This window comes from Trichoderma gamsii (genome assembly GCF_001481775.2).
Source record: "Trichoderma gamsii strain T6085 chromosome Unknown Scaffold_12.2, whole genome shotgun sequence".
In the NCBI taxonomy this organism is placed as follows: domain Eukaryota; kingdom Fungi; phylum Ascomycota; class Sordariomycetes; order Hypocreales; family Hypocreaceae; genus Trichoderma; species Trichoderma gamsii.
In genome coordinates this window covers 383,769-411,692 of record NW_020171349.1, presented here as the reverse complement: position 1 = coordinate 411,692, position 27,924 = coordinate 383,769, and the positions used below count along the sequence as shown (strand labels likewise).

At 47.4% G+C, this 27,924-nt stretch overlaps 11 protein-coding genes across 11 annotated transcripts; 6 read left to right on the top strand and 5 right to left on the bottom strand.

The window, feature by feature from the left end:
- Window positions 1–1,144: 1,144 nt before the first annotated feature.
- On the bottom strand, window positions 1,145–3,794 carry TGAM01_v204313 (hypothetical protein; the record flags this gene model as incomplete). The annotated part of the gene is made up of 7 exons (XM_024549396.1): window positions 1,145–2,060; window positions 2,125–2,295; window positions 2,358–2,983; window positions 3,039–3,124; window positions 3,182–3,447; window positions 3,502–3,657; window positions 3,724–3,794. The coding sequence occupies 7 exons, from the start codon at window positions 3,792–3,794 to the stop codon at window positions 1,145–1,147; spliced, it is 2,292 nt and encodes a 763-aa protein (XP_024405860.1).
- Window positions 3,795–5,287: 1,493 nt separating this feature from the next.
- TGAM01_v204312 (hypothetical protein) lies at window positions 5,288–6,911 on the top strand (the record flags this gene model as incomplete). Its single annotated transcript, XM_018808230.1, has 3 exons — window positions 5,288–5,947; window positions 6,008–6,142; window positions 6,204–6,911. The coding sequence occupies 3 exons, from the start codon at window positions 5,288–5,290 to the stop codon at window positions 6,909–6,911; spliced, it is 1,503 nt and encodes a 500-aa protein (XP_018658501.1).
- Window positions 6,912–9,882: 2,971 nt separating this feature from the next.
- Window positions 9,883–10,823, bottom strand: TGAM01_v204311 (hypothetical protein; the record flags this gene model as incomplete). The annotated part of the gene is made up of 2 exons (XM_024549395.1): window positions 9,883–10,579; window positions 10,642–10,823. 2 exons carry the CDS (start codon window positions 10,821–10,823, stop codon window positions 9,883–9,885), a joined length of 879 nt encoding a protein of 292 aa, XP_024405859.1.
- A 443-nt stretch (window positions 10,824–11,266) lies between these two features.
- Window positions 11,267–12,256, top strand: TGAM01_v204310 (hypothetical protein; the record flags this gene model as incomplete). Its single annotated transcript, XM_018811039.1, has 2 exons — window positions 11,267–11,299; window positions 11,360–12,256. The coding sequence occupies 2 exons, from the start codon at window positions 11,267–11,269 to the stop codon at window positions 12,254–12,256; spliced, it is 930 nt and encodes a 309-aa protein (XP_018655743.1).
- A 1,533-nt stretch (window positions 12,257–13,789) lies between these two features.
- TGAM01_v204309 (hypothetical protein) lies at window positions 13,790–14,326 on the top strand (the record flags this gene model as incomplete). The annotated part of the gene is made up of 2 exons (XM_024549394.1): window positions 13,790–13,932; window positions 14,065–14,326. The coding sequence occupies 2 exons, from the start codon at window positions 13,790–13,792 to the stop codon at window positions 14,324–14,326; spliced, it is 405 nt and encodes a 134-aa protein (XP_024405858.1).
- Window positions 14,327–15,035: 709 nt separating this feature from the next.
- On the top strand, window positions 15,036–15,828 carry TGAM01_v204308 (succinate dehydrogenase cytochrome b subunit; the record flags this gene model as incomplete). The annotated part of the gene is made up of 3 exons (XM_018811040.1): window positions 15,036–15,072; window positions 15,178–15,259; window positions 15,384–15,828. The coding sequence occupies 3 exons, from the start codon at window positions 15,036–15,038 to the stop codon at window positions 15,826–15,828; spliced, it is 564 nt and encodes a 187-aa protein (XP_018655744.1).
- A 278-nt stretch (window positions 15,829–16,106) lies between these two features.
- TGAM01_v204307 (transcription initiation factor TFIID subunit 6) lies at window positions 16,107–17,574 on the bottom strand (the record flags this gene model as incomplete). The annotated part of the gene is made up of 2 exons (XM_018811041.1): window positions 16,107–17,125; window positions 17,187–17,574. The coding sequence occupies 2 exons, from the start codon at window positions 17,572–17,574 to the stop codon at window positions 16,107–16,109; spliced, it is 1,407 nt and encodes a 468-aa protein (XP_018655745.1).
- A 507-nt stretch (window positions 17,575–18,081) lies between these two features.
- Window positions 18,082–20,762, top strand: TGAM01_v204305 (homoaconitase; the record flags this gene model as incomplete). Its single annotated transcript, XM_018811042.1, has 7 exons — window positions 18,082–18,090; window positions 18,152–18,650; window positions 18,705–19,053; window positions 19,116–20,069; window positions 20,120–20,157; window positions 20,218–20,366; window positions 20,421–20,762. 7 exons carry the CDS (start codon window positions 18,082–18,084, stop codon window positions 20,760–20,762), a joined length of 2,340 nt encoding a protein of 779 aa, XP_018655746.1.
- A 305-nt stretch (window positions 20,763–21,067) lies between these two features.
- On the bottom strand, window positions 21,068–21,840 carry TGAM01_v204306 (hypothetical protein; the record flags this gene model as incomplete). Its single annotated transcript, XM_018811043.1, has 2 exons — window positions 21,068–21,673; window positions 21,760–21,840. 2 exons carry the CDS (start codon window positions 21,838–21,840, stop codon window positions 21,068–21,070), a joined length of 687 nt encoding a protein of 228 aa, XP_018655747.1.
- Window positions 21,841–23,812: 1,972 nt separating this feature from the next.
- On the bottom strand, window positions 23,813–24,190 carry TGAM01_v204304 (hypothetical protein; the record flags this gene model as incomplete). The annotated part of the gene is made up of 3 exons (XM_018811044.1): window positions 23,813–23,922; window positions 23,972–24,021; window positions 24,087–24,190. The coding sequence occupies 3 exons, from the start codon at window positions 24,188–24,190 to the stop codon at window positions 23,813–23,815; spliced, it is 264 nt and encodes an 87-aa protein (XP_018655748.1).
- Window positions 24,191–26,052: 1,862 nt separating this feature from the next.
- On the top strand, window positions 26,053–27,552 carry TGAM01_v204303 (hypothetical protein; the record flags this gene model as incomplete). Its single annotated transcript, XM_024549393.1, has 4 exons — window positions 26,053–26,149; window positions 26,203–26,574; window positions 26,640–26,756; window positions 26,879–27,552. The coding sequence occupies 4 exons, from the start codon at window positions 26,053–26,055 to the stop codon at window positions 27,550–27,552; spliced, it is 1,260 nt and encodes a 419-aa protein (XP_024405857.1).
- Window positions 27,553–27,924: the final 372 nt, after the last annotated feature.

The following is a 27,924-nucleotide window of genomic DNA, read 5'->3' as shown; positions in this document are numbered from 1 at the left end:
CATCCTTTCAGCCACCTTCAGCAGCAGCCAACACCTCGTATATAACGGCCGCCTTGTCACTCTCATGTCTCTCTAGCCAGCCCCCAATACCACCACTACTGTACGCCATGTTTTGGCTCTTGAACTGCATCAACCATTCCGCACGGCCAAAAGAGGGCTGTGCAGCGGAGGTTTCAGATGTGCATTCCCCACAGCCCTGGGAAATGAAACAGAAGGGGGCCCGGCCAATCGAGGCGCCGTCGTGCCTGGTTTCACCCCCGCGCTGGCCGACGCTTTTGGTGTAGCTTGGCGCTGGTGGCTGATCGGTCTGGTATGGCGATGCAAGCGCAGGATCGCCGTGACGCCAGTGAGACGCTGTTTATCCGCGTTGGTTCAGGGCATGGCCATCTTCAAACGGCCTGCGCAATGCTGAGGGGTGGACATGTTTTGTCGCATCGCATCGCGTCTCTCTAGGGGGACTTGCGGCTGGCAGTGACCTTGCGCATCTCCGTGTCTTGCATCATGAAAACCATTGCTAATAATAGTAGGCGTCAGAGCTGAGATAACTGACATGAGATCAAAGGATGAAATGTGAAATAGACTTACAGAGCGTTCACACCCAATCCGTCTCTGTAGAACTGTCAAGTCGCGCAAAAGCAGCAAGGCAGCAGGGGTCCGCTCAGATCTACGCATCTCAGCCCTTGGCTTCCCCATAATTAGAAGCTTTGACAATCATCCACATGTAGCACTCGCATGTTTACAGGAACCATGATGTCAGAAGTGATATCATATTAAAACCATATATAGTGATCCCCCAAAGTATTATCCATCTTTGCCAGATCAGCGATGTGACCTATCTCTTATTATTGTATTCAATGCGAAGTTGGCGAGCCTTTGTCTTCCTCCTTGTCTTACATTGACAGCTGGAATAAAGCTTTTTCCAGCCGCCACGTCAGTGCTCTCCCTTCAGATGCCTAGCATTGTGTAAAAACTGGCATGGAAATTGTGCTGCAGGCCCTGCGGCGGAGTTGCTCACAGTTCTCGTCCGCCCCTGTAATCCTCATCCAGCTCTGTTTCCTGTCGTATTACAAACCTGGGCGGCTTGGCGTGAGGCATCTTCAAAATCTTTCTAGGTTGAATTCATCCCTTTAATGTGAGTGCTTCTTCATCCATGTCCAGGGTCGATGTTGTTTCCAAACTCATTCCCAAAGAATGCCGAAAAGTCATCCAAACTTTGTGGAAACGACGCGAAATGTCCATCAACACCAAAGAACGGAGTACCGTGTGGCATCATCGCGGGTTCTTCCTTCGGAGCTTCTCCCATATGCCTCGGCTGCTCCATCACCGGCGGCGCAATCGGCATTGGCTTGTTTTCAACGCCTGTCTCGGCCATTTCTGCTGTAGGTGCGTCGCTCTTCCATAGTTGCTCCCACTTTTTGAACTTTGCATATTCAGACTCGCTAACCATTGCGGTGGCTGTCAGCTCATGTGCGTTCATGTTGGCTATAGCTTGTTCGAATGCCTCTATCAGCGACATTTCGGAGTGTGCGGATTGGCTGCCAGTTGACATTTCCTTGAGCATAGATAGCCCATCTCGTAAAGCCTGTCGGAACATGTATGTCTTCTGAGAAAGACATTGCGTGGTGATGACCAACAGCGCCGCCCGACAGGAGCTGAATTCAGTATACGACGCGCGAGCGAGTCCAATACTATTGCGCAGAGAGCGACAAGTGTCTATAATTGACAGTGCAGCCTCAGTACAGTCTGCAACCAAGGTCGAACGAGTACCCTTCCTACTCAGCGACGCACTGGAGGGCCCGTTTGCAGATGTGGCCGGACTGCTACCATCTTTGAATCCTGCCTCGGGAAAGATAAAAACGCGACCGACAAACATGCGTACAAGACAATATTCCAAGTGCAGATGCATGTGTTGGCGAGACAATGTCGACTGAGACGTAAATTCTTTACAGAATATGTCGTTCGGCAGAGATTCCCACCAGCCTTTTAGTTCACGATGCAGTCCTAAGAGCCTTTTCAAACCTTCTGGAACGTCGTGTTTAGGTAAAGACCGTAGTACAGTTCTAGAAAAAAACATTAGCAGCTTGCTCTCATATTGAATATCATATTGAATAGTATGTTGCTCACATCTCTTGGGACATTCTGCTTAGCTTTTGATTTAGTTCAAAGGTCGCTAGGAGATGCGCAGTATCGGTCGGCGTGGTTGATGACCAAAGATTGGGGAGATGAATCGGATAATCGGCGTCCACATCAGTACTTGATATAGATGTAGGTCTTCCATGGAAGATTCCGACACGCCTGTTAAAATGTTAGTCGAGTTCAAGTTTTATACTCGTTCGAGGGGAAATGATATCACATACTTTTCAATCGTGTATACACTCCACCATACCCGATTTCTAGTCTCGACAATGCGCACATCTCGATTTTCGACGGGATATTTCCTGTGCATGCCATTTTGTATCGCCAGCTTAAGGGATAAGTTGAGATAGATGTAGGCCAATCCAGATGCATCCACTGGCAGAGTGTATATACCAAGCAATAGGACGGCCTGCACGCTCTCTAGTGAGGATACTGTAATAACATCTGGAAGCAGCCTGCACGCTTGCTGATAGAACAGTATCCCAACCGCATCTTCTGAAAACGCGCCCGCCCCTTTCTCTGTGGGGTTCTCAGCGCCTTCAACCAAGGACTCGAGGTACGCAAATTGCGTTCCAATGGCAAAGGTAGCGAAAATAATGCCGATTATTCCCACATCTCTCCGAGAGAAGGATCCAGGATTCTCGTAAGCAAGATTTAACTTGGCCCTGAGCCAGTCCTGTTCAACAAAGAAATAGTTGGTCTGCGCATGCTTGAAAAAGGAGTAAACGAGAAAGTCGGCGATGGGTCTCGGTGGTAACATTGATAGTGATCCTAGGATTTCTGAATTTGATTGGAGCTCCTCTGCACGATAATACTCCTTGAATGACGTCGCGGACTTGTGCGGTTGCTGCATAAGCTGGTTAGCCTCGATGTAAAAGACAGAGATGGCAGGCCGTATTCACGTTTAAAGAATCATTTGTAACTGTTTGGTCGATCCACTTCTTTATGCGCATGGAAAAGTTCCAGTGCGAAAATTCTCCGGAATAATCTATTGGCTCGAGTTAGTTTCTGGAGCGTGGCATAACAGGCAAAATGAAGCTTGTACGTGTGACATTGCCGTGGAGAGGTCGCATCTCAAACTTCTCGTCCACGCCATCGAACTCAGAGCTCTGGGACGAGATATCAGCCGGTCGAGTGGAATCTCGGCGCTTGTCCGTGGCCTCGGCCAGATCCTTGAGAGCCTCGAGGTCAAGCGCATCTTTGCTGCCGACGTAGCCCTGGACAATCCGTTCCAGGTACTCGAGACGTTTGGCCTGGTCAGCGGCGCTCTCGGCTGCGCGGGGTCTTTGGTGGTTGTCAGAACGATTCCGCCTTTTGAGATTGAGCATGGGCAACCAAAACAGCATCATGGATCGAAGGCTCTACCTTGCTATTGCTCCCGGGCGCACGCCTGCGCCGGCCTGGGACTCGGTATCGGCAGAGGCTCTAGCCGTGAAGTCGCATGGGCGGCCTAGCCGGAAGCACCTCCGGCACGGCACGCCTCCATCGCACCGCTCCTTCTGGCGGCGACAGCCATCGCATCTACATTTGCGGCGTCAGACAAGATTCCATCAGGTTTCAGCTCGCTCAGCTCTCGGGGCAACGTACGCTCGAGCCGCTCGTTTCCTCTCTCTATCTAGGTGGCGGCTGGACTTTGCCGGCGGCTGCTGGACGTCCATGGGGAGAGTCACAGCGATGACATCAATGCAGGGACAGTCCGAGAAGCCGCAGATTTTGGGAAACCAAGTGATGAAGCCCCATTCCCGTATGAAGCAGAAGAGTGGAGATTGAAGATTAGTGTTGGTCACTGTCGCAAACCCCCAGAGGAAGATATGGCTGCTGCTAGGCCGCGATGACTAAGCGCCAGCTAGACGGCAGCCTGGCCGAGGTCGGGATAATGAATCAATATTGAGACTGCAGTAAGCCCAGCCCAAGCCTGATGCTAGCAGCAGAAGCTATTCGCCGCTATTTTATTACATAGTGTCATTGAAACCAAGCGGTGGGTACCAGCAGAGCAGCAGTGGTTGGTTTCGCAGAGTTGAGCTGAGATGCAATGCGGGGACTAGCCCAAGAACCGGATCGCCGGTACTCTGAAGAAGCTTCCATCTCTTCTATGACTTCTGGAAGCCAGAGCCTCAGTTGTCTACGGGCGCAGCGCTGTGGGGCATTGCCTATAACAGCCCTGCGTACGGAGTATAACATGCCCATCAACTGCCTCTGGTTTTACTGATAGATATTGTATCACCCACTTCATGTAAAAGTGATTTTTATATCAGCGTTTGAATTACAAATCGGTGCACTTGCTGATGCCTCTTGCTCTATTGCCACACTCGCCTCTATAGTGCCCTACATGCAGGACGGAGACACTTAACTGTGCTCTCTGTGTAATGTCGACTTGTTGCACCTAGTAAGTACCTCTTTATGTGAAAGATAAAATCTCTGATGTCTTCAAATTGCAAGCGTTGGTGAGGTCTCAGCCTCGGATTTATTCTGTCATTGACGCCGATGTTTACGTGACAAAGCCGCTAACGATAGCAAACCGGTTCAAGGCTCTCCTGCTCGCATCGGTCATGATAGCTTGTAGGCTTTGATCCTTCCCATATAAGCAAAAAAACGATGTCTGTACTCGCGCATTGGTATAACGAAGTTGGTAATGCATTTCTCTCTATGAATGACATCATGATAGACTCTTCAGAATAATGCCAAGATTCGAACCCCTGAAGCTATGTTGGTCTCTGTATCTGCTCTATAACTGATAAATGACAGGTGATAAACACAAATGCGCCTACATGTATACTTCAAACACATGAAGCAAAAGAGCGACAAGCCACATTGCACGTAAATGTCGCCGTGGCTTATATAGCCCAGAACTGTGCATACGTCGGAGTTTTTGGTCATGCCCTAAACTCAATCTGAATTTCTGAATAGTAATCACGGCCATGATCCCTCGGGTCGCGCTTCCACGCATTTCCAATTCAGCTGAGAATACTAACCAGAGAGCGAATTGCAACACTGCTCCCAAAAGGATTGCTTTGTGAACTAGTCCTCAAGAAGCACAATCGACTGACACTTTATTGATGTTAATTCTTAATCCTTGACCAGCCCACTTCTGCTTCAACTCCAGTATCCGCTTTCCACAACAGCTGCTCCATACCATCTATCAACGGGCGACATGCCACAGTCCTTTTCCTTTGTCAACTTTGATGGGCCGAACCTCGTCCCCGATGCGCAGGTTCGGCGGCGCATCCGGCAGCAGGCGATGAGAGACACCGCAGTGGCCCGGAAACAGAGAGGCGATTATGGCAAGCATAACATGAGGCAGTATCCTGTCTTTATAAGTCAGGCCGACGGCTCTAAGGTTGCGAAGGATATCCCCGACTCAAATGAACTACAGCGCATTCGCCAATCTATAGATCTCTACGTACCGTTTTCCTTACAGGATCCCAGGATGCCCAAAGAATTTTCCTTACTTCTTAATCTTATGCCGCTGACTGGTCTTCGTCTTGGTGTTGGCACCCTTTCTCACTATCTCTACGAGCCAACTCAGCCCAAAGACGCCATCGTAACAGCACAGGCCTCGAGCCAGAGGCTTCTATCCTTCATTCCAAGCCGATATGGACATGTGCAGCTACTTCGCCACGCAACGGATAGTGTCATTGCGAAGCTCCAGTACCTTTCGCAACTAGAGGAAAACAGATCGCCAAAAGGGGACTTGAAAGCGCTGATGCACTATCAGAAGGCGCTTCAAGCGCTTCAGGAAGCATTACTGGATGAACGCGAGTGGGCGAAGCCAGAAACACTTTGTGCGACACAGCTTTTAGGGATCTTCGAGGTGAATCCAATACTCCAGATATCAAGCCCTTCGACATAATTAACCAGAGTGTTTTCACAGGCCTTGAATGGAAATGAGAAAGATTCTTGGATGCAGCACGTCGGTGGTGCAGCTAGACTCGTGGAAGCTCGAGGAGCTCACATGTTCCAGTCGGAATTTGAAAAGGCCCTGTTCTTGTCACATATTGGGCCAACGGTAAGAATACACGGGCCCCAAAGTCTCAACTTGCAAAATTTGGCTCATCGTTTTCTTCCAGGTCATGTCAGCATTTCTGAGCAACACGCCCTGCTTCTTGGAACAATCACAGTGGCAGGCCGTTATTCGAGAAGCCGTCAACGAAGACGCGACTCTTTCAAACGACAAAGAATTTGTTCTCGCACTATGGGGCGGCCTTATTGAGCTGCCCAGGCTCTTCAAAGACACCACGGCACTTCTGATGGCGCCCTGTCCGCCTCCACAGAAAGTTGTTGACGATCTCATAGAGCGCTTATTGGCAAAGCGTAAAAATCTCATGATATGGCTGACTTTACTAAGAAAGAATCCTATAGTCAAAGATGGAGGGCTAGTAGATGATGAAAACGGCGTTCTCATCTTTTCTCCAGATTTTGACTATAAGACTTTGGGACCCTGGTGTCTAACACGCATAGGGCTGCGAGGCACTTACGCAGTGTGTCGAATGGTCAAGTCACGGCTCTTGTACGCTCTGTCTCCTGAAAAATTCCAGCATCTGGAAAACGAAGCGCAGGATATAGCCCGCCGCATTCTCAATTTGCAGGATGATATGGCAGCCGCCAAACAGTCAGCCTTGATCTGGAATCAGTTCATGGCTCAGGGAAGCTGGATTGCAAAGGGGATTGTGGAAACAAAGGATATATGGGGCGAGAAACCGCACAGAGATGAAAGTATGCTTGAGAAATGGAAATTTGAAAAGTGGAACAAGGTTATAGGAAGGAAAATATCCTAGTCATATCCTTTTTTTTTTTGGTTAACAGACTTCTTTCTTCCCATTTTTTTGAAACCAAAGCCAATACGTATTAGTTAGCATATCACATAGCGATTGTTTCAAAATAAATCTTCTCTCATATCGATTCAAGTTGCCATATACCATTTCATGACTTGATCAAAGACCTAACTGTCGAGTACTAAATTTGAGAGGTTGCGCTACGCTCAATGATCTCACGTCTTGTTTCGGGGATTGGATAATAATCAAGAAGAGTTAGGCGTCAGGAGATGATAGCTTTGGTAAAGGATGGAGATTTTGGGTCACACTAAAGCGAATCTTTGCTTCACACATGCTTGATCTGTCGACAAACAGTCAAGGAAATTAGAATTACCCGCTATGGTTCATTACTAATTGGTCATCCATTCATTTTATTTTCCCTTTGTTTAATCACTTCCTCAAACAACGTTCTGTCTCTTCTATTGATAAAATCAATCGCAAGTGTTGGTATCGCAGTTGCCACGCGGGTCGTTGCAGCTGGGGTCGCTGGGCTCAACGCAGAAACTGGTTGGGTCGACTCCAAAGCCTCCGAAGTGGTTGCACACTTGGTCACCAGGGCAGTCCTTTTCTTTCGTTAGCAAGATCATCTCATAGGAATGGACAAGATCCAGGATTTATGAGAGCCTTACATTGCAGGAGTTGCAAGCGCTTGCCAAAGCAGCGGTGAAGACGAGGACAGCAGTGTAGAGCTTCATGTTGATGACTGGTTCGGTTTCCTGAGGATTGAAAATGATAATTGATGATTTTGAGTTGAATGCCTTTAAAGAATCCAGCTGTCGAGGAGGTTAAGCAAGTATTTATACCTGATTGCTACAGTATCCACCACCGAACGATTTGCTCTCTTACACCCGTAGCCATACCCTGAGCTGTGATGCTAGAACAGTTTGAGCCATGGATATCTTACATCGGATGATTTTTTTTGTCACTTTGTCATTATAGCTAATCAATCGCTCGATACTGATTCAATATACCAACTCCCCGGACCCCAGTGGCTCAGATTTCTGCCCGTCGCTAAAATCGGCTCCCCCAATCAACGTTTACAAACCATGTGAGGCCTTACTACAGTACAAAATCTACAATGGCGCTAAACAGTGGTTATTAGGCTATTCGCAGCTTGAAATGCCGGGGAAAAGCTCAAGGAAACCTGGTATTCCTTGATCGAGCGTGTCATCCTTAGCGTAGGGGGGCATACCAACCTGTTCTGTGTCGTTGAGAAACCGGGTATTCCTATTACTATTCAGAGCTTGGCAGTTGCTTGATAGGGACTGTATAACCATATTTCTCCATCCTTAACAGGTAACGAACGGTCAGCGCCCGACGACCCGAACAGACTGAGCAAGCCAAACATTATTGGTGGGTTTCATATTCCGCGGGGAGATAGCCTATGTACTCCATATTGAAAGCAACCCTGTGGGCTTATTCCCGATATATATCGGAATATTTAGTATCACTTGGCCGCTTTCTATCTCCAGAATGATAAAACCTTGGTTATCTCCGTATACAATGAGAATCCGCATTATGTGAAGCATAGCAGCAACCTAGCTTGGCCTAGAGACCATCAGTCAACATAGCAGTGGGTATAGACTACTGATGCTCAAAAGGGAGTTAATTCTTGTAGCTTTTTCGGTTTTTGACCCCTTCAGATTGTTTACTCTGCACGCCACCCATGATCAATATACTAGAGCTGCCTTCCTATTTTGTCAACGGAACTTTTAATAAGCATCTCGTATGCCGCAGTAAGCTTACTTTACAGCGGATATGGAAGGACTCGAGCCCCGAACAGCCGCTAGGACTATTGTAGTGGATTGCCATCGGGCCATATACCACTTAATATTAACATAGCCAGATGCTTGAAAATAGACTTGGCATTATAGATGTTGCATGGAGTAGTTTGTTTGCACCTTGGTTTCGGCTACCTAAATACTCGGTCCAATTGATAGAAACAATGAGATGGCCGGTGGTAACATCGCGTTTCCATCGTCATAGTCTTGCGAATCACCTAGTTATTACATCAATCTGATGAAGGCCGTCGGTCACTTCAATGAGGTTGGTGAGGCAAGTTGGATGTTGTATTCCCACAAACTGCTAGTATACCATCAGCTTGACCATGTCACTGATTACAGATCACATCAAGGTTTACTTACCGCCAATTCGCCATCTGTGCGTAAACTCGCCAAGTGCCGAGTGAAGTTCTTCAAGATCAGAACGAGTAAACATTCCCTCTTCTTGTAAATCCACGTTGGTTTTAGCCAGCAAGTTTGCGGCACGGCACGTGGATGAAAGTCCAATCAGAGAAAGCCCTTCAACTCCCTTTCTCAACACTGTCTCGCTCATGGACTTGCAGATCTCGACTGCCATTCGTCGCGAGGACCCTATGGCAAGTCTATCTGCTATGCTAATAACCGTTTGGGATTGCCTCGTATGATATACATGGAGTTCGAATAGGAAGCTGAATATATCTGATTAACTCCAATTGGTTTGCTCTAGGCGTGATGTTGCAAAGTCATACCTCAGTGCCAAGGCAATGCTATCGCAAAATACAATAGAGTTTGTACCCGCAGCTTGAATTAGAGCGAAGCAAATATTTCGAAGCCGTGACTCAACTGCTGTATATGAGCTACTTGGAGACTGTATCGTCACGTCGTTCTTCAGATACTGAATAGCCTCTCGAACAATGGTTGCGACTCGGAAAAGTATCTCAAAATTCGATAGCGAGTGGTCCTTCTCGCCTAGTATTTGTTCACCGGACCAGGTAGGCTCATTCAATGAAATGGAATTATCATTTGTCGATGCCTGTATGTTTTTCGATATTTGGATGTTTGTCGAAGCTTTTGGAAGTTCTATCATGCTGTCGTGAGCAAGGTTAGAGGGACGTTGTATTTAACTTTATGCACACGGTGGCCTCCAGGTTACCGAGACCGACGAGTCCAAACACTTACCAGTCCATAATCGCAACTGCTCTCCTGCATATAGCAGCTACAGTCAAATCCTCTCCATCTTCGCTTCCATCATCTAATAGGAACTTGTGCGATCTGCATATGGTTGTACAAGCTGCAATCGAGAGTTTGGACTCTTCATCGAGACCATGGCCGTACTCAAACAGCGAGAGCAAGAGACCAATCTGGAGAGTTTGTAGACTATTTCCTGAAGAAGTTTGTAAGAGAAGAAAAGACTGCTTTGCTGCCTTATATAAGTTGCAACATATACCATGACCCGGGTGCCCGCACGGCTGCTGTGACACTAGAGCCATGCAGAGAAGCAATACGCCGTCTCTGCCATGGCAGTTTCCTGAAATAGAAGGTGTGGCAAATGAGATGATTTGGTCTTCTGTGACAATTGGAAACCAGTCATGGACCCTTTTCTTGTATGCCTGAGCAATGGATGCGGCGGTCAAGCCTGTAGGTTTAAGCGACATACAAAGAATCGAAGCATCTTGCTCAGCATCATCGATGCCACTCAACAGAGCGACCGATATCATACCCACTAGTTTGTAGCACGTCTCAAGGGATACTTCAAAAATACACGCCGTCTGATTTGTGAGCGGTTTGACGCCTTCTCCGTCATCAGTGCAAACTCCGCCGGCGGAGGTGTTGGTGGATAATTGGCGTCCATAGACGCATCGCATCTGTTTCCTAGATAACTAGAGTATGAAAAAGCAGATCTTCATAAAATTGAATAAAGAAGTAAGCGTTACGTACGATGTACATCGGGTACAAGCGGGAAGAAATTTGTCACAGCGGGCTTTGGATCTTCGGCATTGGTGGCAGACTCCAGCCGCTCTGCCAAAGACTGGAAACTGCGGCGGAGAATGGGTGTAGTTTGATGTATAAGCTGATACTTGCATTCTGCCGATGTAGCTATCGAACTGGTTGTCATGCAAAGGTCGATTCTCTCTAACTGCTGGCAATAAAGAGACTATGTCGGTACATATGTAGAGGAGAGGTTTGTTAAGGGTGCGTACAAGTTGAGAGGGTACTTCACGGAGTTTAAGCTTCTCAATAGACCGTGGGGCATCCGGCTGATAAATCTGAACAGGGATCGGCCGATGCATTAGCGCAGGTTGAAAGTCCGTTTTAAGCTTATCGAGGAGTAAGTCACCCAATCAGAGGCAGCGCCGTAATAGGAGAGGTTGCTGCTGTATTGCTTCTCTTTAGCAAAGACATAAACAGGATTGGATGAAACAGTCAATCATATGTCCATATAAAGTCGGTCTTCCGCCATGTATTTATTTGAGAAATCTTCATTCACAAGCGAAATTACAAGGAGTTCACCAGTCACCCGTCTAAACCTCAAATATTCAGAATTTACATAAACTCAAGATGTCGCCGATCAAGACAGTCGCAGTTCTTGGTGTATGTTTTATTTCTACACTCCATCCATGACTCATCACTAATATTGTCGAAATTCTTCAGGCTACCGGAAATGTTGGTAAAGCCGCGATTCCAGCTTTGCTCTCTGCCGGCTTCACTGTAACGGTCATTGCGAGGCCCGAGAGTACCTCGACTTATCCTCAAGGCATCGCTGTCAAGAATTCTGCTTATGATGACTTGAAGACACTTACTGAGGTATTGAAAGGCCAGGATGCTCTTGTTGAAGCATTTAATCCCGCCGCTGCCGAGCACCAGAGCACCATCGTACAGGCTGCTCTGGCCGCCGGCGTGTCTCATTTGATCACGCCAGAATTTAGTACCGACTCTTTTTCCGCTCATTCTGCAGAAATTCGAATCTTTGAGCCTAAACAAAAAGCACAAAAAGAGCTTGAGAGACTCACGTCGGCGCCTGACTGCACTCTATCATGGACAGGCATTATTCTTGGGGCGTGGTTTGACTGGGGCATCGAGGAGGGATTCTTCTGGGTTAACAAGAAGGATCGCACCATCACGCGCTTTGGTTCTGGTAACCAGAAAGTCTCAATCAGTCATGTTGCACTCGTTGGAGATACTATTGTGACTGTTCTTCAAAACCCAGAAAACTACCGAAATCGGGTTGCTTATTTTGCAGATTATGCCGTTAGTACGAATGAGCTTATCGACATGATTCAAAAGTTCTCGGCTCCGGGAGAATGGAACATTGTGGATCTTTCTGTTGAGAATTTCAAGAAGGAAGGACTCGCGCTTTGGGATGAAGATACCAAGCAAGGCGTAACGAATCGGCTGTTTAGCAAAGCATATACGATGCTAGGGACCGCAGGAGTATTCGATGAACAGAATCGCTACGATGGAGACTATACGGCCAAGCTAGAGCCTGGATATGGCAAGCCTATTGAAAGCCTTGAGGAAAGTCTTAGAAAGCTGCTAGGATATGCTTGAAGAGTTTTGGACCTTTGAAGGCAGCAGGTCTTGGAATCAAGCTTCTGTCTTGGAGGGCGGTTAATTTTTAGTCATGTGTTCAAGCATACTCTTTACATAGGAGATATACTTCTCAAATTACTATTATTTGCCTCACTGCGCATTAATGAGTTTATACAATGTGTGTGTTCTTATCCCAAAGCGTTTATTGAAAAGCGCAAGTTTGATAGGGATTTGACATTAGATCGATAAATGGATGATAATTGACACTTTATGTAAAACAGTCCTCTAATTATAGATGAGAGGCCTTCATCGGCAATCGCTCTAGTTCCAATCCGCCTCCCGCTTCTATCTTTCGAATTCACGTCTAGCTTGCCTCTCTCTCAATACGTTCAAGAAGAAGCTCTTCAACTTAGACCCCAATTTATACAAGATGAAACCGGGCAGAGAAATAACCATAAATATGCTATGAAATAGCGCCAGATATGCAACGCAGCTCATATGTTTAAAACCATTGCTTTCGTCTGACGTCTGTTTTCTCAATTTTGCATTTTTCTTGGCAATCCATTGGGCCCTTGTAGTGGTAACCACAGGGCGTGTAGTCTTGAGACTTGGGATCCCAGATGGCCAAGCCATTTCGAAGGCTAGGGAGATGGTTTACTCAAAGTTGTAATCTGCTCTATTGCCTCAACTGGTGAAAGAATATGGCGATTAGAAAACATAACAAACGACGTGCAGCTCATATATTATATCCTCAATAAGTTGCTGTAAGAGTTGACTAACGAGTGAACACGTTGAAATAGACTAGGTCTCTTTAGTGTTCAAAATAATCGGAGACAAAGCCAAAAAAGAACCTCGGTGCTGAACAGAAATCCAATTTTTGAATTGCCGTTGTTCAGATGATGTGCCCGAAATCAACACGTATTTCTACTCTTCGTCCTTTATCTTACTAGTGCAAAGCAACTAAGGCCCAGACAAAATGCATCTCTGTTGGCAATATTGTGCAATACAACAATAGGCATCCAGAACCAATCGCGCAAAGCTAGGCGTAGACCCAACGGCCTCTGACGATCATTACACATATTACAAGGGAAAAGTTATGTAGCGCCCCAAGTCTATTGTCCAGCACTCCAGCTATAATGCGGGCTACCACTGCTATCGCTGCTACTACTTCTACTATCTTTACTACTTCTACTATCTTTACTACTTCTACTATCTTTACTACTTCTACTATCTTTACTACATCTGTCTTTACTACATCTACTATCTTTACTATTTACGCCTTTACTATCTCTACTGCTGCTGCTAGTAATATTATTAATACTATAGCTTTTTAATGCATTTAGCAGTTGTATATTCTTAATACACGGATTAACGACCTTTATGTTGTTAAGCTATAGCTAGGGTGCTGGATAATGAAACCGAGTGTTAGATACCTTCTCTCTATTGCAACATGGGCTTACAAGATACAGTCACGCATATAGGCGCATAAACCTTAACAGCAAAAAACGTAGATCTCAGAACGAAACGGCGCCGGTACGGAGGACAACCAAGATGCCTTCTCGCGCTGAGGAAATGAGCAAACTCATGCACGTTGTTGCAACAGCCCTTTATGGGCGCAATGGTGGTGGCCCACCAGACGACGACAAGAAAGGTGGCCCTAGTTTGTTTCTTGCTTTTTCCCTCTGCCTCATCTTGTATCGGAACTGATACTGTAGGTTGCGCTAGTGCCGAGGGCACCAAGAAGACCAAGAAACCCAGCAAGAATAAGAAAGGTGTCTCTTTCGTTTTATTTATTTCCATTCACTTCATTTCTGACATTGATCCAGTCCTAAAACACGTGCAAGGGGGGCGAAGCTCTTCCTCGGAGAGCTTCGGGCGGCATTCGCCCGTGCTGGCCTCCCTCCAGTTACTTCGACTAATCTTGTTGATCCTCGTCCTTCTTCTGGTCCTGCCACTACCTTCTCTTCTAGCCCTGCTATTATCTCTTCTAGTCCTGCTACTACCGATAATGTGGTAATGGATAATGGATCTCAGGTAGTCACTTTACAAGAAGAGTCTAGTTTGGTGATCCGAAGCAAGGGACAATAAATTGAGAATGACCAGAAGGCATTGGTGCTAATGGTAATAATGGACGACCAATTCGGAGACAGTAATTAAAATTTTTGGCTTCAATACTCGCGCCAGGCACGTAAGAGTGAGACCCGACGAGGAGAATGGGAGCTGCATGGTTGGCCCACCTACACCGAGGATGCGTGTTTACAGAATACAGTCATAGACACGAATACATCAACATCAACAGAAAAAAAAAATGTAGATCTCAGAATGAAACGAAATCTGCACGGAAGACAAGCAAATTTCGAGATTAACGAAGGATCAATTCCTCTCCAAACATCCACGGGCCAAAATGGCCTTGCCAACATCGATGTCCATAGTAGACACCGCGTGGCGGATATTCGTGACTATCTGAAGAGAAGAAAAAAGAGAGAAAAAAGAAAGAGCTCCGCAAGCTCCTGCCGAAAATATTAGCCCAGGGCACCGGGAAAAAAAGGATGAGTCAGCTTTCGATTCAGGCACGTGATAGAGGGACCCGGCGATGAGGAATTGGAGCTGCGTGATTGGCCCACCTAAACCGAGGAACCGAGCGCCAGTTCCGTTCCGAAGAAGCTCGTCACGGATCTTGAGCCCGAAGCGACAAAACGAGGGAATCGATAACTTTCGACTTCTGGGGGAATTAAACCAGTTCGCCCAATTGACCTGCCCTCTCCGCTCCTCGAGATCGTTTCCTAGCTTGCCCAAGATGATCGCTCAACGGCTCGGCCTCGCTGCCATGCGCAGTATGTTTCTCTCTCTCTCCCGGGCTCTTTCACATGAGAGGCAGAGCTGCGAATAGCCTCAACCTTGCGGGATACGATGTGCTAACCTGGGAGCTTCTCTGTTAGGCGCGACTAAGCCCAGTGCTTTCTTCAGCCAGAACATTCCTTGCATGGTTCTCGCCTCTGCCATGTCGACTTCACAGGCCCGGTAAGCAATGCTACTCGACCCCACGCTCTCCGTTGCTCGCAAACAATCGAAACGCAACCCCTCCATGAAGAACAACATCAACAAAGGAACTTTGCTAATACGATGCTCTTGTATCATGTCACAGACCCATCTCGACTCAGAAGCTCACCCCTGAAGAGGGCCAGCAGATCCTCGTCAAGCAGCGTCTCGACCGCCCCGTCTCTCCCAACCTGGGCATCTACAAGATGGAACAGACCTGGTTCGGCGCCTCCGCTTGGACTCGTATCACCGGCTGCGCGCTCTCCGGCGCCGCCTACGTCTACTTCACCGCCTACCTCGCTTCTCCTCTTCTGGGCTTCCACGTCGAGAGCGCTGCGCTGGCTTCCGGCTTCGCTGCTCTGCCTTTCGTCGTCAAGGGCGCTATCAAGTTCGCCTTGGCTTTCCCTTTCACCTTCCACTTCATCAACGGCATCAAGCATCTGGTATACGACCTGGGTATTGGATTTGCCAAGAGACAGATTACGAGGGGAGAGACTGCTCTGTGGGTGTCAAGTTTCCTTGGCAGTGGCTACTTGGCTTTCGGCTTGTAAGAGGTGGAAAGTGGCGCGAGTGGGAAATGTATAAAGGAAAGGGAATACTGGGCGAGCAATTGAAGGTGTAGGGTAAAACTGACTGGCCATGGAAGGCCTTTTCGATTAACTGTCCAAATCTTGATATTAAAAAGAATTATAAACAATCCGAACAATGCGCACTAATCGTGCAGTATAAAGCTGTTTTCCCGGATATCAACCAATCTAAAACGCCGTGCGCCTCATTCATATGCCATATTAATTGAGGCTGTTTACATAGTCACTCCTCTTTGTACCCTTTATTCTAAAAATCGAGCATCAAGAATTGTCTTGTTCAGCTGATGGTTGCGAGCAGCCGCAATCTTTTCGCCAACGATGGGACCCAGGAAGTCACTGAGGTCAGAAAGCTCAGATGCAGGGGTGCTTCCGTTAATTCCATTAGCTTCCGCTGCATTGCCATCTGCTATATCGGTTCTCTGCGCAAGAGATGCTACCGCCTGCACAAGCCCCTGCACGAGCATCTCATACTCGATAGAGCCTTCGGATTTTTCTTTCAAGGGTTGGAGGATCCCAGCATCAAAGCTCTTGAGGTTTCGCAAGACCAAAACTCGGATTGCTTCAGTTCCTCCTGCCTCAAGAAGGCCGTGGATTGCGCCATACAACACGGCGGGAGGCTTGGTGGGATCCAGAAAGTATTTGAGACACGTTCTTGTGAGCTTTGGCCGAAGTAAGGAGTTTGACGCCGAGTATTTGCGGGCAATGCGGCCGAGCAAAGAGGCCGCCAACTGACGAAGATCATACTGCTCTTTCAGCGAATCCTGTCCCTCGTCTGTGCCCAGTTTTCTCGCCATCAAGCACGTCAGCACAGGTGCAGAGAGGGAGCTGGCATACGGATCCAAAAACAGGCTCTTGTTCTCGATCAATGCATTTGTCAGCTCCATCATCTGCTTCAGAGTGAATGTGTCGTCGAGTTGGTGCGTGACTCTGTCCATGATGAAGTTGATAAAGTAGGGAACTAGCTGATGAAGACCGGGATCATCTCTAACGGAGCCCAGCGCAGCTTGACGTAGTCGTATAACCTCTTCATCTGGATTGTCGTCGAGGATGGCAGCTTGAATCTTGTCGAAATAGAGTATGAGCTCCTTGCTCACAATATGTTTGACAGAAGGCTGGCCAGCAGAGGTATCATTCCCAGCCAAGGCCGACAGCGCAGGGTTCGCTCCTGGGCCTTTTGGCAGCAGGTCTTGCGGTCTCAATTCGGCGGAAGTTGGATTCTGAGGGATAGAGGGCTGGACACCTTCAATGGCAAGCCAGTGCGCTACAGACAATGTCAGTGAAACCGCGCGTAGAGCATCAACGGTCTGCCAGACGAAGCCTACCAGTGAAATTCATATCTCGCGGCACTCTAGGAAGCGGCGCGTTGATCAACTTTTCGAAATCCACCTCTTCATCCTCGATATAGAACAGCGGCTGGCCAGGTCCCAAGCTCGCCTCGCCATATCGCAGAGGTCGCGTCGAATCGTAACCGTAGAGAGGCTCCGCGTCCAGGACTCTGAGGGCCAAAGAGATGTCGTTGACCGTCATGGTCGTTCGTCGTGCCGCACGCATCAAGCGGAGAGCCTCGATGATGACCTGGCCGATGCGGTACTCGACGTCCTGCGCGAGAGCCTTGAGGGCCTCATCGCTCATGGAGCCAATGCCCACCGACTCGGCAACATCTTTGACGTTCTCGGTGTTCCACAGCAGCTTGGGGTTTTCGTTCGCCATGATTCTTGCCCTTCGATTGGCGATGTTGGCGGTGTGAAGCTGCAACTTCGCTCAAGGGATGGTTGGTGGCCTCGTGAAGCGATTCGCGAGTGGGTTGATAACTCGATAAGGCTGAGAGACTGATGCGAGGCGAGCTTGGATGAATTGTGGGGAGGGAGAAGGCTGGAGGATACAAGGCACATGTACCTGGCAAAGTTTCCCAGCGCTTGTTCCAGCGGCTGTAGCGGGGCAGCTCTAGCGTGGCCTGGTAATTCGGCGCACGTCAGTGGCCCAGGGTGCCGAATTCGGGACGTGGGGTTTGACTCTGCGCTTGTAGTTCCGATGCTGAGAGCCCGAATGAGTGTGCATCTTTTTTTTTTTTTCTCTTCTATCATACCTATTGTTCTCCAGCCATTGAGCCACTTGATTATTGCTTCAAGAAGGTCTGAGTGACAATGGTAGTTGCTGAGCTCCTTTCTTGATATTACATTTCTTTAGGAAGCAGCGGCGCATCGCCTATTCGACACAATGCCGGGAGTAAGACGACATCCTACTGATTGCGATGCCCTCATCGAGTCTCTGACTAACAAATTTTCAGCCCAGGACTTTGGCCTTGGCTCTCTCAGCCACGAGAGTCGCATCTCGCCGCGTCTCTCATTTGCGATCTTCTCGTCTTCCGGCCTATCGCCAGCATGCGTTTAGTACTTCTCACCCCGTTCGACGACCAGATGCCTTCCACTCTATGCTTGAAGAGGCGCGCAAGGCTTCCGATGTCCTCTCCGCCAACCCGAATACCATCTCCAGTTCTCCTCAAACACGGACAGAGAAGATTATACAAAAGCATTCGGTTGGTCTTGCGCCCGGAAAAGTTGTCAAGTCTGGAGACTTTGTATCTCTTCGACCGGAACACAGCATGACGCACGACAACTCATTTCCTGTTGTCCAAAAATTCTATAATGCAGGAGCGTCCCAGATCCACGATAAAAACCAGATTGTCTTTACCCTGGATCATGATATTCAGAACAAAAGCGAGTCCAATCTCAAGAAGTATGCTTTTATAGAAGAGTTTGCCCGTACTCATGGTATCGACTTTTACGGTAAGCTTTTTTCTGTCTTCCAACAAACGGGTTGAAGGCTAACAACAACACTAGGCGCCGGCCGCGGCATCGGTCACCAGATCATGGTCGAGGAAGGATATGCCTGGCCGAATACAGTCGTCACCGCCTCAGATAGCCATTCGAATATGTACGGAGCAATGGGAGCAGTTGGAACTCCCATCGTCAGATCCGATGCCGCCAGTGTACTTGCAACTGGACGGACTTGGTTTCAGGTGCCACCTATCGCCAAGGTTACTTTCACTGGCGCTTTGCAACCTGGAGTCTCGGGGAAAGATGTCATCATTGCCCTTTCTTCGTTGTTCAATCACGATGAGGTCCTAAATCACTGCATCGAGTTCACCGCATCAGAAGCAACACTAAAGAGCATTCCTGTTGATTATAGGTAGGTTTTAAACTACTGCGCCGAGTTTAGTGCATCAGAAGCAACACTAAAGAGCATCATAGGTTGAGCATCTCGAATATGACAACGGAGTGGGGAGCTCTATCTGGAGTCTTCCCCGTGGATTCAGTTCTCGTCTCCTGGCTACGAGCAAAAGCTACTCTGGCAGCCATGTTTGAGGGGGGCAAGGGACGTTTCACCCATGAACGCATCGATGAGCTGGAGAGAAACCGGGTTGAAGCTGATCCTGGTGCCACCTACGCTAAATCGCTATTTCTCGACTTGTCTACTTTATCTCCTTTTGTATCAGGACCCAATACGCCTAAAACTGGAGCTCCTCTTAAGGATATTGAAGCGAAGAAGATTCCAGTGAACAAGGCCTATATTGTCTCTTGCACGAACAGCCGTGCTTCGGACTTAGCTAGCGCTGCTCAAGTCTTCCGAGAAGCGGCTACGGAAGACGGTGTCATCCCCAAAATCGCACCGGGTGTTGAACTTTACGTTGCCGCAGCTTCTCTCCCTGAACAAAAAATTGCTGAAGAGGCCGGTGACTGGCAAGTCCTCATCGACGCTGGAGCACAACCTCTCCCTTCAGGCTGCGCAATGTGCATAGGCTTGGGGCGTGGACTTCTTGAGCCGGGCGAGGTAGCCATCAGCGCTTCAAACCGAAACTTCCCTGGAAGAATGGGTGCAAAAGAAGCAACTTCATATCTCGCCAGCCCTGAAGTAGTAGCCGCGAGTGCTTTGAAGGGCTACATTGGGGGCCCGGGCTGGTATCAGGCGCCGGAGGGTGTTGAGAAGGTCATTATTGGCGAGGGCAGCGGAAACCTTGAGGCTGATAGGGTCATGAGCGTGGAAGATGCTCTTGATAAGCTTCTCAACGAAGCAGAGAGTATGATCTCCGGTGCCGAGAACGATCTTAACGGCTCCAGTGAGGCTGCGGTGGTTGAATCCGAAGACACTCTGACCGATGTCCTGCCTGGATTTCCTGAGTCCATTGAAGGCGAAATTGTTTTCTGGTAAGTCAAATCGGTAGTTTAATTGTTTCATTGCTGACTCAGAAAAATAGCGATACCGATAACATCAACACAGACGGCATTTATCCTGGTACGTTTTGCTCCTTTTCTCTTAACATGCAGATGTCAGCGTATATTAACACTTGCACAGGCAAGTACACCTATCAAGATAACATCTCTAAGGAAACCATGGCGGAGGTGTGCATGGAAAACTATGACTCTGCATTCCGCACCATTGCCCGTGAAGGCGATATATTGGTAGTGCCCTACAATTTTGGTTGTGGCTCATCCCGAGAACAGGTATTCATCTCCAGCACGTCCACCCAGTCGTACTCTTAACTAACTAGTAAACAGGCCGCTACATCGATTCTGGCAAAGAAGATTCCACTTGTTGTGGCTGGCAGCTTCGGTAACATCTTTAGCAGAAATAGCATCAACAATGCTCTTATGGGCATTGAGCTACCACGCCTTATCTCACGGCTGAGAGAAACGTTTAAGAGCGAGGATGGTAAAAAGGTGCTCACACGACGTACCGGCTGGAAACTCAAGTGGGACGTCCGCAGGAGCAAAGTGACCATCACAGAGGAGGGCGGAGAGACGTGGAGTGAAAAGGTTGGCGAACTGCCGCCGAACGTTCAGGAGATTATTGCCAAGGGAGGATTGGAGGGTTGGATGAAGTCTCAGATTTCCCAGTGAAGGAGTTGAATCTCACAGCCTTTTAACCGTGGCTAGAATTGCTTTACACATGTTTAGACTTATATCCTGCCATTTGTTACATGTCTTGTTCCTTTTGCAAATAGGCGAGCCATCAGTGCGAGCAATGTATATAGTTGAAGAAAAAGAGGAAAAGGAGGGAAAATGGAAGTGTGAAAACGGAGACGGTTTAGAGAAGGATCGATTTCCAGCCTGAGGGTGAAATAAAACAAAACTTTAAGCGAATTCTATTCTATCACAAGCTATCTGGTAACAACTGAAAGCGACACATAACTTCTATCCACTATTTAGGCGCCAATAGCAGCAACGAGCGCGTTGGCAAAAGAATTGGCCGAAACCGGGTTTTGGCCAGTCACAAACTGACCGTCAACGGCAACCTTGTCGCCAAAGACACCCGCCTTGACAAACTTTCCACCAGCAGCAATGACCTCGTCCTCAACAAGTAGAGGCATGGCGCTGGTCAGCTTAACATAGTCCTCCTCCTCGTTGGTGAAGCCGGTAATCTCCCGGCCCTTGATGATGTGCTCGCCATCGACCTTGGCGTTGACCAGAGCAATGGTGCCGTGGCACACCGCGGAAACAACCTTGCCGGCGCGGTAAAACTCCTCAACCAGGGCGATAGAATCAGCGTCGTTGACGAGGTCGTACATGGGGCCGTGGCCGCCAGGGAAGAAGATGGCGTCGAACTCGGCTGAGCGGCCGCGGAATTCCTTGATGGTGGCGGTGTTCTCCCACAGAGCCTTTTGGTTCTCGAGGAAGGCCATGGAGACGGGGTCTTCCTTGGAGAGCTCGACGGAGCCCTGGTCGAGAGGGGCGGCGCCGCCCTTGGGGGAGACGACGGTGAGTTGGACGTTCTTCCCGGTGAGGACGTGGTGGGGGTGGGCGAATTCAGGCTGCGTGAAGTGTGAGTGAGAGTTTTTAGGATTTGGGGTTGAGATTTTCATTGTGAAACTGCAACGAGAGTGAAAGAGCAACGTACCAGGTACCAGCCGGTTTGCCTGTTGATGGCGTCAATCTTGTCGTGGGAGGTGAGGACAACGAGGACCTTCTTGGCAGCCATTGTATCGAATTGTTTGTTTGGAAAACTAAAAGTCTTGTGATGAGAGTTGCGAGATGCAAGTGTTGCAAGTTGAGATTGCTAGTTGAGTTGGAGTTGTTGCTTTTGTATTGATGCTGAGCTGTCTGGATGCTTTCTGGTTTTTTTCCTTCCACAACTTGCGATCTCAAAGGGTCTTTATATACTCAGCCCTCCTACATCTTCTCCATCGTCCTCAGCCCCATAACTAGCTCCTGAAACCTCCACACGATCGTCCCTATTCTCGTCTCCCTATCCTTCTCCGAGCTTCTACCTACGAAATCGGGGACATATTCTCTCCGCCTCAAGCAGGGCTTCAGCTCTAGTCCCCGCTGGTGCATGAACTTGCACCCCTGTTTCGTCCCGGGCTGGGTCCGGAAATGGAACAGATTGGCTACGCTTGTGGTGTACGTCACAGAACGGCCCTTTGGGTGCTGGTGCTAAAGAGCTTTAGAGCGGATGGGCTTCCGAGTAATGGGTTACGTAACTACGCGTAAACTGATGGCTCTTTGCCCTTTGGGGGTTCGCAGGGCTGCTGAGTCATCTGGCGCGGCGGATGATACCGTAGATTTCGGCGGCATGTCCCGCAACGTAAGCAGCTCTTTATACTTACCCTGGGGATTTTATAGCAGGATAGCAGGACTTAACGGCTTGTCTCCGGGATTGAAGCACGGGAAAAGGTTCTGTTGCGGCTGAAATAGGCGTTTTCGATGTAATCATTGTTGGAGTCTGTGTTTCTGGTTTGTAATAATGTCCGTGGCTTTCCGTCGGTGCTGGTATGGATTGGTGAGCAGTGAGACTGAGATCCGCTCTGTGAGTATCAGACGAGATGTAGATGCATATCAGATTATCAATCGACTTGTTTAAATTAGAAGGAGCAGATAATGGCGCAGAAGCTATCTCAAGAATTCCAATTAGGTGGAATTAACGTATAAGAAGACTTTTCATAGACTGTCGACGGGTTAGACCTTATGAATCGCATCAATTGGAGAATGATAGCATTACTGAAGAAGCCCATCTTTCATCTCGATATTGCATCACGCTCAACAGGTCAACATGTCTTGGTAAGATGAGTTACCTCGAATTACTGGACTTGCTTCCAAATTGGCAACTCATACTTTGTCTCCTGGCTTTAAATGGCAAAATTGCAACGGTCCAAGCGTGATGGAGATGCAGTAAGGGAAGTGGCACAGCGGGTTACGCATATTGAGAGCAGTTCTATGCCATACTTTTGAGGAAGCATTTAGGTGGTAGTGTTTGGCATTATCTCAAGGCTTTGATCGATTAATAAACAGCAAATGGCTTGTTGGATGCTGTCTTTTAAGAGGATTTACCCACAAAGGTAGAGAAATAGGAAATATTTGGAAATATGACTGCCTCTCTTTCGTGTAACCTTTTCTGTAAAAATACAATCACAATCTTGTTATTGCTGTGTATACAGACAGTTCGAGATAACTTGTAACCCTACGTTATGAACGAGGAACTGAAACCAGATTGAATGGTAAGTTTCATAGAATGTTTGCCTGAAGGAAACATGGTTTCATTTTTAGTTATAAGGAGAGTCATATAAAATTATAACGTCTTGGATGAAGTTTGCTAAAGGAGCCCATCAAGCCGTCCATATTGGTATATTATATACATATCCACACACACATACATTATACCATATGGCATCCGCCACTCTAGCCAGATGTAATACAAAGCTTTCATCACTACAGTGCAGCGTCCTGCATATGAGAAACTAGTCTACGCCTATTGAATTGCCTCTTATATAGATCGAATTCCACGAATATAGCATGGGACCGGCCGTGGGAGTTTTGGGGTGCGAATTCCGAGTGTTAGATAATCATAACAGCGCAGCGCACCTCAATTTTGTTCTTCTAAGGAAGAAGAATGTATTTATGGCTTTGAATGCTCTACTACATAAAATTTTGGAGAAACTTCTCGGCCTAGTCTATCAACAGCTATAGCCACCTAGTCCAGACTCAGATGTTGCAAGGAATCCCCAAGGAGGGTTGCAGTAATTGCCGTTATTCGCATTAGCCTGATTGTACTCATAGAACCATCCTGTCTGGTGTTAGGATATATAACGCATAGTATCACGAAGAAAGCTTACCATTGGCACATTGGCAAACAGCATAGTTGATACCGCAGTCTGGATCCTCACTGTGGTATTTCAAAGTCAGCTTCACGTAAACAATAAGAAATCAAGAGGGCGAGAAAGAACTGACAAGGCGTAGCATCCAGAGGCGACCTGTCTACTAATATTCTCGGTAGCTGGAGCGGCTGCTACAAGAGCAGCAGGAAGGGCCAAGAGGAGGTTCAGAAAATGCATCTTGTGTTCGCAACAGTTGACCTTTAAATTTTGGTGTTTGTCAGTCGATGTTTTGCTGTGTTTGTATCTAGAGAGTGAATAAATGTGATATATATAGTATTTCGTGCAAAGAGAGCGATGTAATAAAAGTCGCCGGAATGTGGTCGACTCTACCAAAGCGTGCAGGAAAAGACATTGTGAGAGGGAGGGTGCCACATTCAGATGCCTCGAGAGTCATGATAGGATCATTAACGCCACTCGTCCAAGTTAAAAAATAAAGGTGCCCCTCGGAAGAAAAAACATTGAACAGAAAAAAGTTAAATAAAATTTAAAAAAAAAAAAAAAAAAAAAAAAAAAAAAAAAAAAAAAAAAAAAAGGCCCCAGAAAAAAAAAAAAAAAAAAAAAAAAAAAAAAAAAAAAAAAAAAAAAAAAAAAAAAAAAAAAAAAAAAAAAAAAAAAAAAAAACACGCCGCTCTCAAAGCTACCAGGACTGCTCTCCCGCCAATTCCACATAGCCATCCGCATAAAGTCATAAAGTGGCTTCGCAGTCGAGTGTTATTTCAACACGAAGGATCGAAAAGCTAACGTCACATCGCGATTCTGCCTACACGGCTGCTCGGCATTAGAGATTGTATGATGGTGCGAGCGGTAGCATCAAATCCCCGCCCAAGTGGTGTGGTGGCTCTACCCGAGAAGCTAACAAAGAGACATTTCGCCCAAGGTAGTAGTATCAAGTAACGAATGTTTCTGGCAGCATCTTGAGAGAGTAATATAAGCTTAAAAATATCTACTACAGCTTATAAGATATATAGTAATAAGCAACTTTATAATACATAGCAACAATGTCAAAACGCATTGTAGAAATCACCAAGCGTGATTATGCTAACATAATGTGGTGGAAATCACAGCAAGAAGGCATCTGTTATCGAAAATACGCCACAGCTCCTTTGCTGTGTTTATCACGTTGTTAGCTTATTTTGTTCATCTATCGCGGATTGCTTCTACGAATTTGGCAGCTAGTTGCACATTGTGCCGTTGTTGGCTATGCTGTTGGTGTTGTGCAATTGCTATCGAATCCTACCCGGGAAGGGCGGCATTCCTACTATACAAAAGGTCTCACAATGTTGGGCTGTAAGCTTTCACACAAAGCAGTGCTGCAGCCTTGCAATCAGCGCGTTGAACGCCCGGCTCTTTTTTTATGTTTTTTTATTTGTCTTGTTTTTTCTTCCTACCGGCGAGTAATGCCGGCGAGTATTTTGAAAGCCTGCTTTCTAGCTTCCAATTAGCAATTGGAAATCTATAGTGATCTACCTCTAGCAACCATAATAAGCGTGCTAGAGAGGATGCTTTGTACTTGTATATCCATCCCCCTCCCAAAAATAAAAGGCGCAACCGGAATATCGGCATCTACGGCAAAATCCTTCCTTTATGAACGACCATCCTCATCTCAGCCCACATGAGGCCAAGATCCACCAATAGGGTTTAGAAACGCCAAAATGACCGACCTAGACGGAGATAAAAGCTGCCTCTTGCGGCGAAGCCAAGGTTATAGCCTTCTCTTCAGATAACATGCATTGACCAAGTAGACTGCAAAAGGCTGAAGAGTGTGCTATATATGTGTGTATGTGAATCACCATGCAGGGCCCATTATGAGGTATATGGCCGTGACTTTTGCTCGTTCTCTGCAGCATTTGACTTGGCGGCCATTTGTTTAACTCATAGATCTGTAGTTTAGAAATGTTTCCTTTATGCATACTTTTTATACATATTTATTTATATACTCAACTAAGACATGTCTCATGAAGAGCTTTTGTGATGTAAGTGGTGTTGAAGCAGGACGGCACGTCGTAGACAGGGATCAAATGGAGAGGGTCACAGCCCACATGCATATTGCAGAACGGCATCAAAGCACCCGGAGCGTCCTTCAACTCCTCCCCGAGCTCCTCCTTCAGCTCCTATTCGAGCTCTTCCTCGAGCTCCGTTGGTCTATATTCCATAAACGAGTTCCATAAATGGGTAGTAGCTGTACGTAGCCTGTGGAGTGAGTAGTCTGAGCTTCGACACAGCAACAATGGCTGCGCTGCATGACGGACCACGAGTCTCTCAGCAGCCAAGGTTGCGAATGGCCTGTGATGCCTGCCATGAAACCAAAACGCGCTGCTCTGGGGGCGCCGTCTGTGAGAGCTGCGAGGATCTCGCCGTGCCATGTGTATACAGTGTAGCTAAGCTAATTGGCCGGCCTCCCGGATCTCGAAACAAGAAACATAACAAGCTAGGCCGCAAGCCTCGCCCAGAAACTCGTCCCATCATGGATATGACGGCTGCGGCTACTGATGATCATATAACAAGAGATACGGAAGATGTCTCTCTGTCGTCGGAAGCGGTCTCTGTAGTTACCTGTCCTGGTTGGTCAAATATGTGCTTCTCGATGTGGATAACACGTTTAGTGGATTCTAACCATGCATTGTAGCTCCGCGATCAGCGTCTTTGTCAAGCTCGCCATTGCATGACAACATCGGGTCAATAACATCGAGTTTATCCTCGAATCTATTTGATAGCGGCTGCGAACCACACAATTCAAAAAGTGGTACGTGTACCGATGAGGTGTGTATGTAAATATAAGGTACTAGTCATGTTAACTTGAGCCTCGTGTACTGCTAGTAGGTTCTGGTCCTCGAGAGCTAGAAACACCGGCATGTACATGCTTAGGTAGATTCATGGACCTGCTTGGGCGGCTGAAGCCAGCCACTAACAACGACAGCCGTACCCGCCTTGAGATGATTCTTCAGGGTGTACGGAAGTTTCACGAGGAGTGGGTAAATTTCCAGCTTTGCCATCACTGCCACGAATATCCGGATCCAGACATACTTTTGTTGATAATAACCTGCATCCGTCTTCCATTACGCCAGCTGAAAAGGTCATGGATCATGATGCCAGGCGGAGACCAGCTGTTGGCAGTCGAACAAGCCACGCCATTGCATCCTACCTTTCTCGGCACATACCAAATGACGGCTGAAGAAGAAGATGTAGTTACCAACGTCTTACTCAAGCGAGCTTTGGCCGTGCTGCAAGGGATACTTGTTGAGCTGAAGAATCTATTGGACCGACAAGAGATAAATGCTTCCCTTTCAGATTGGTACAATGGCACGGCAAAGCTTGGCGCCAATGCTGATGCATTCCCTTGTTCCAATCATATATCACCGTCCATTTATGGGGATCCATCCCCCCCAACGCCAACTTGGACAGGGAGCTACCGGCTTCAAGACGTGGATCGAGATGAAAATTCAATCGCAATGGAGAGTAATGACTTTACACCGCTTCAACAAATGGTTACGCTAGCCATTAGAGAGTGCCAAAATCTGACAGCGTTTACAAACAACTAACAGATATTACCTATAACCTTGGGTGTGGGCACTCTCGACGCAAATATGTCACACTGCTGTGGCAACCTCAAAGAGAAGATATGATGGGAAACTTTCTCGACACTTTCATCGTGCAGGCTCTTTGAGTATGCTTTTAGCCGCTGGACCTTCTAGCATTAAGGAAAAATTAAGTGCATCACCTTCAAAGCTTCGAGACATCGTCTCGTTTGTGGGCATGACATATCTTCAAGCATCTGTTAAATAGTTATCAACGAGTGGCTACATGAATTTTTTGTTGTTTTTATTTAGATCTGTGTGTTGGATTGGATAGTCACTCGTTACTTATTGTACGTAAAGAGTAGGTAAATATATGATCTTTGGCTATCAGGGTCT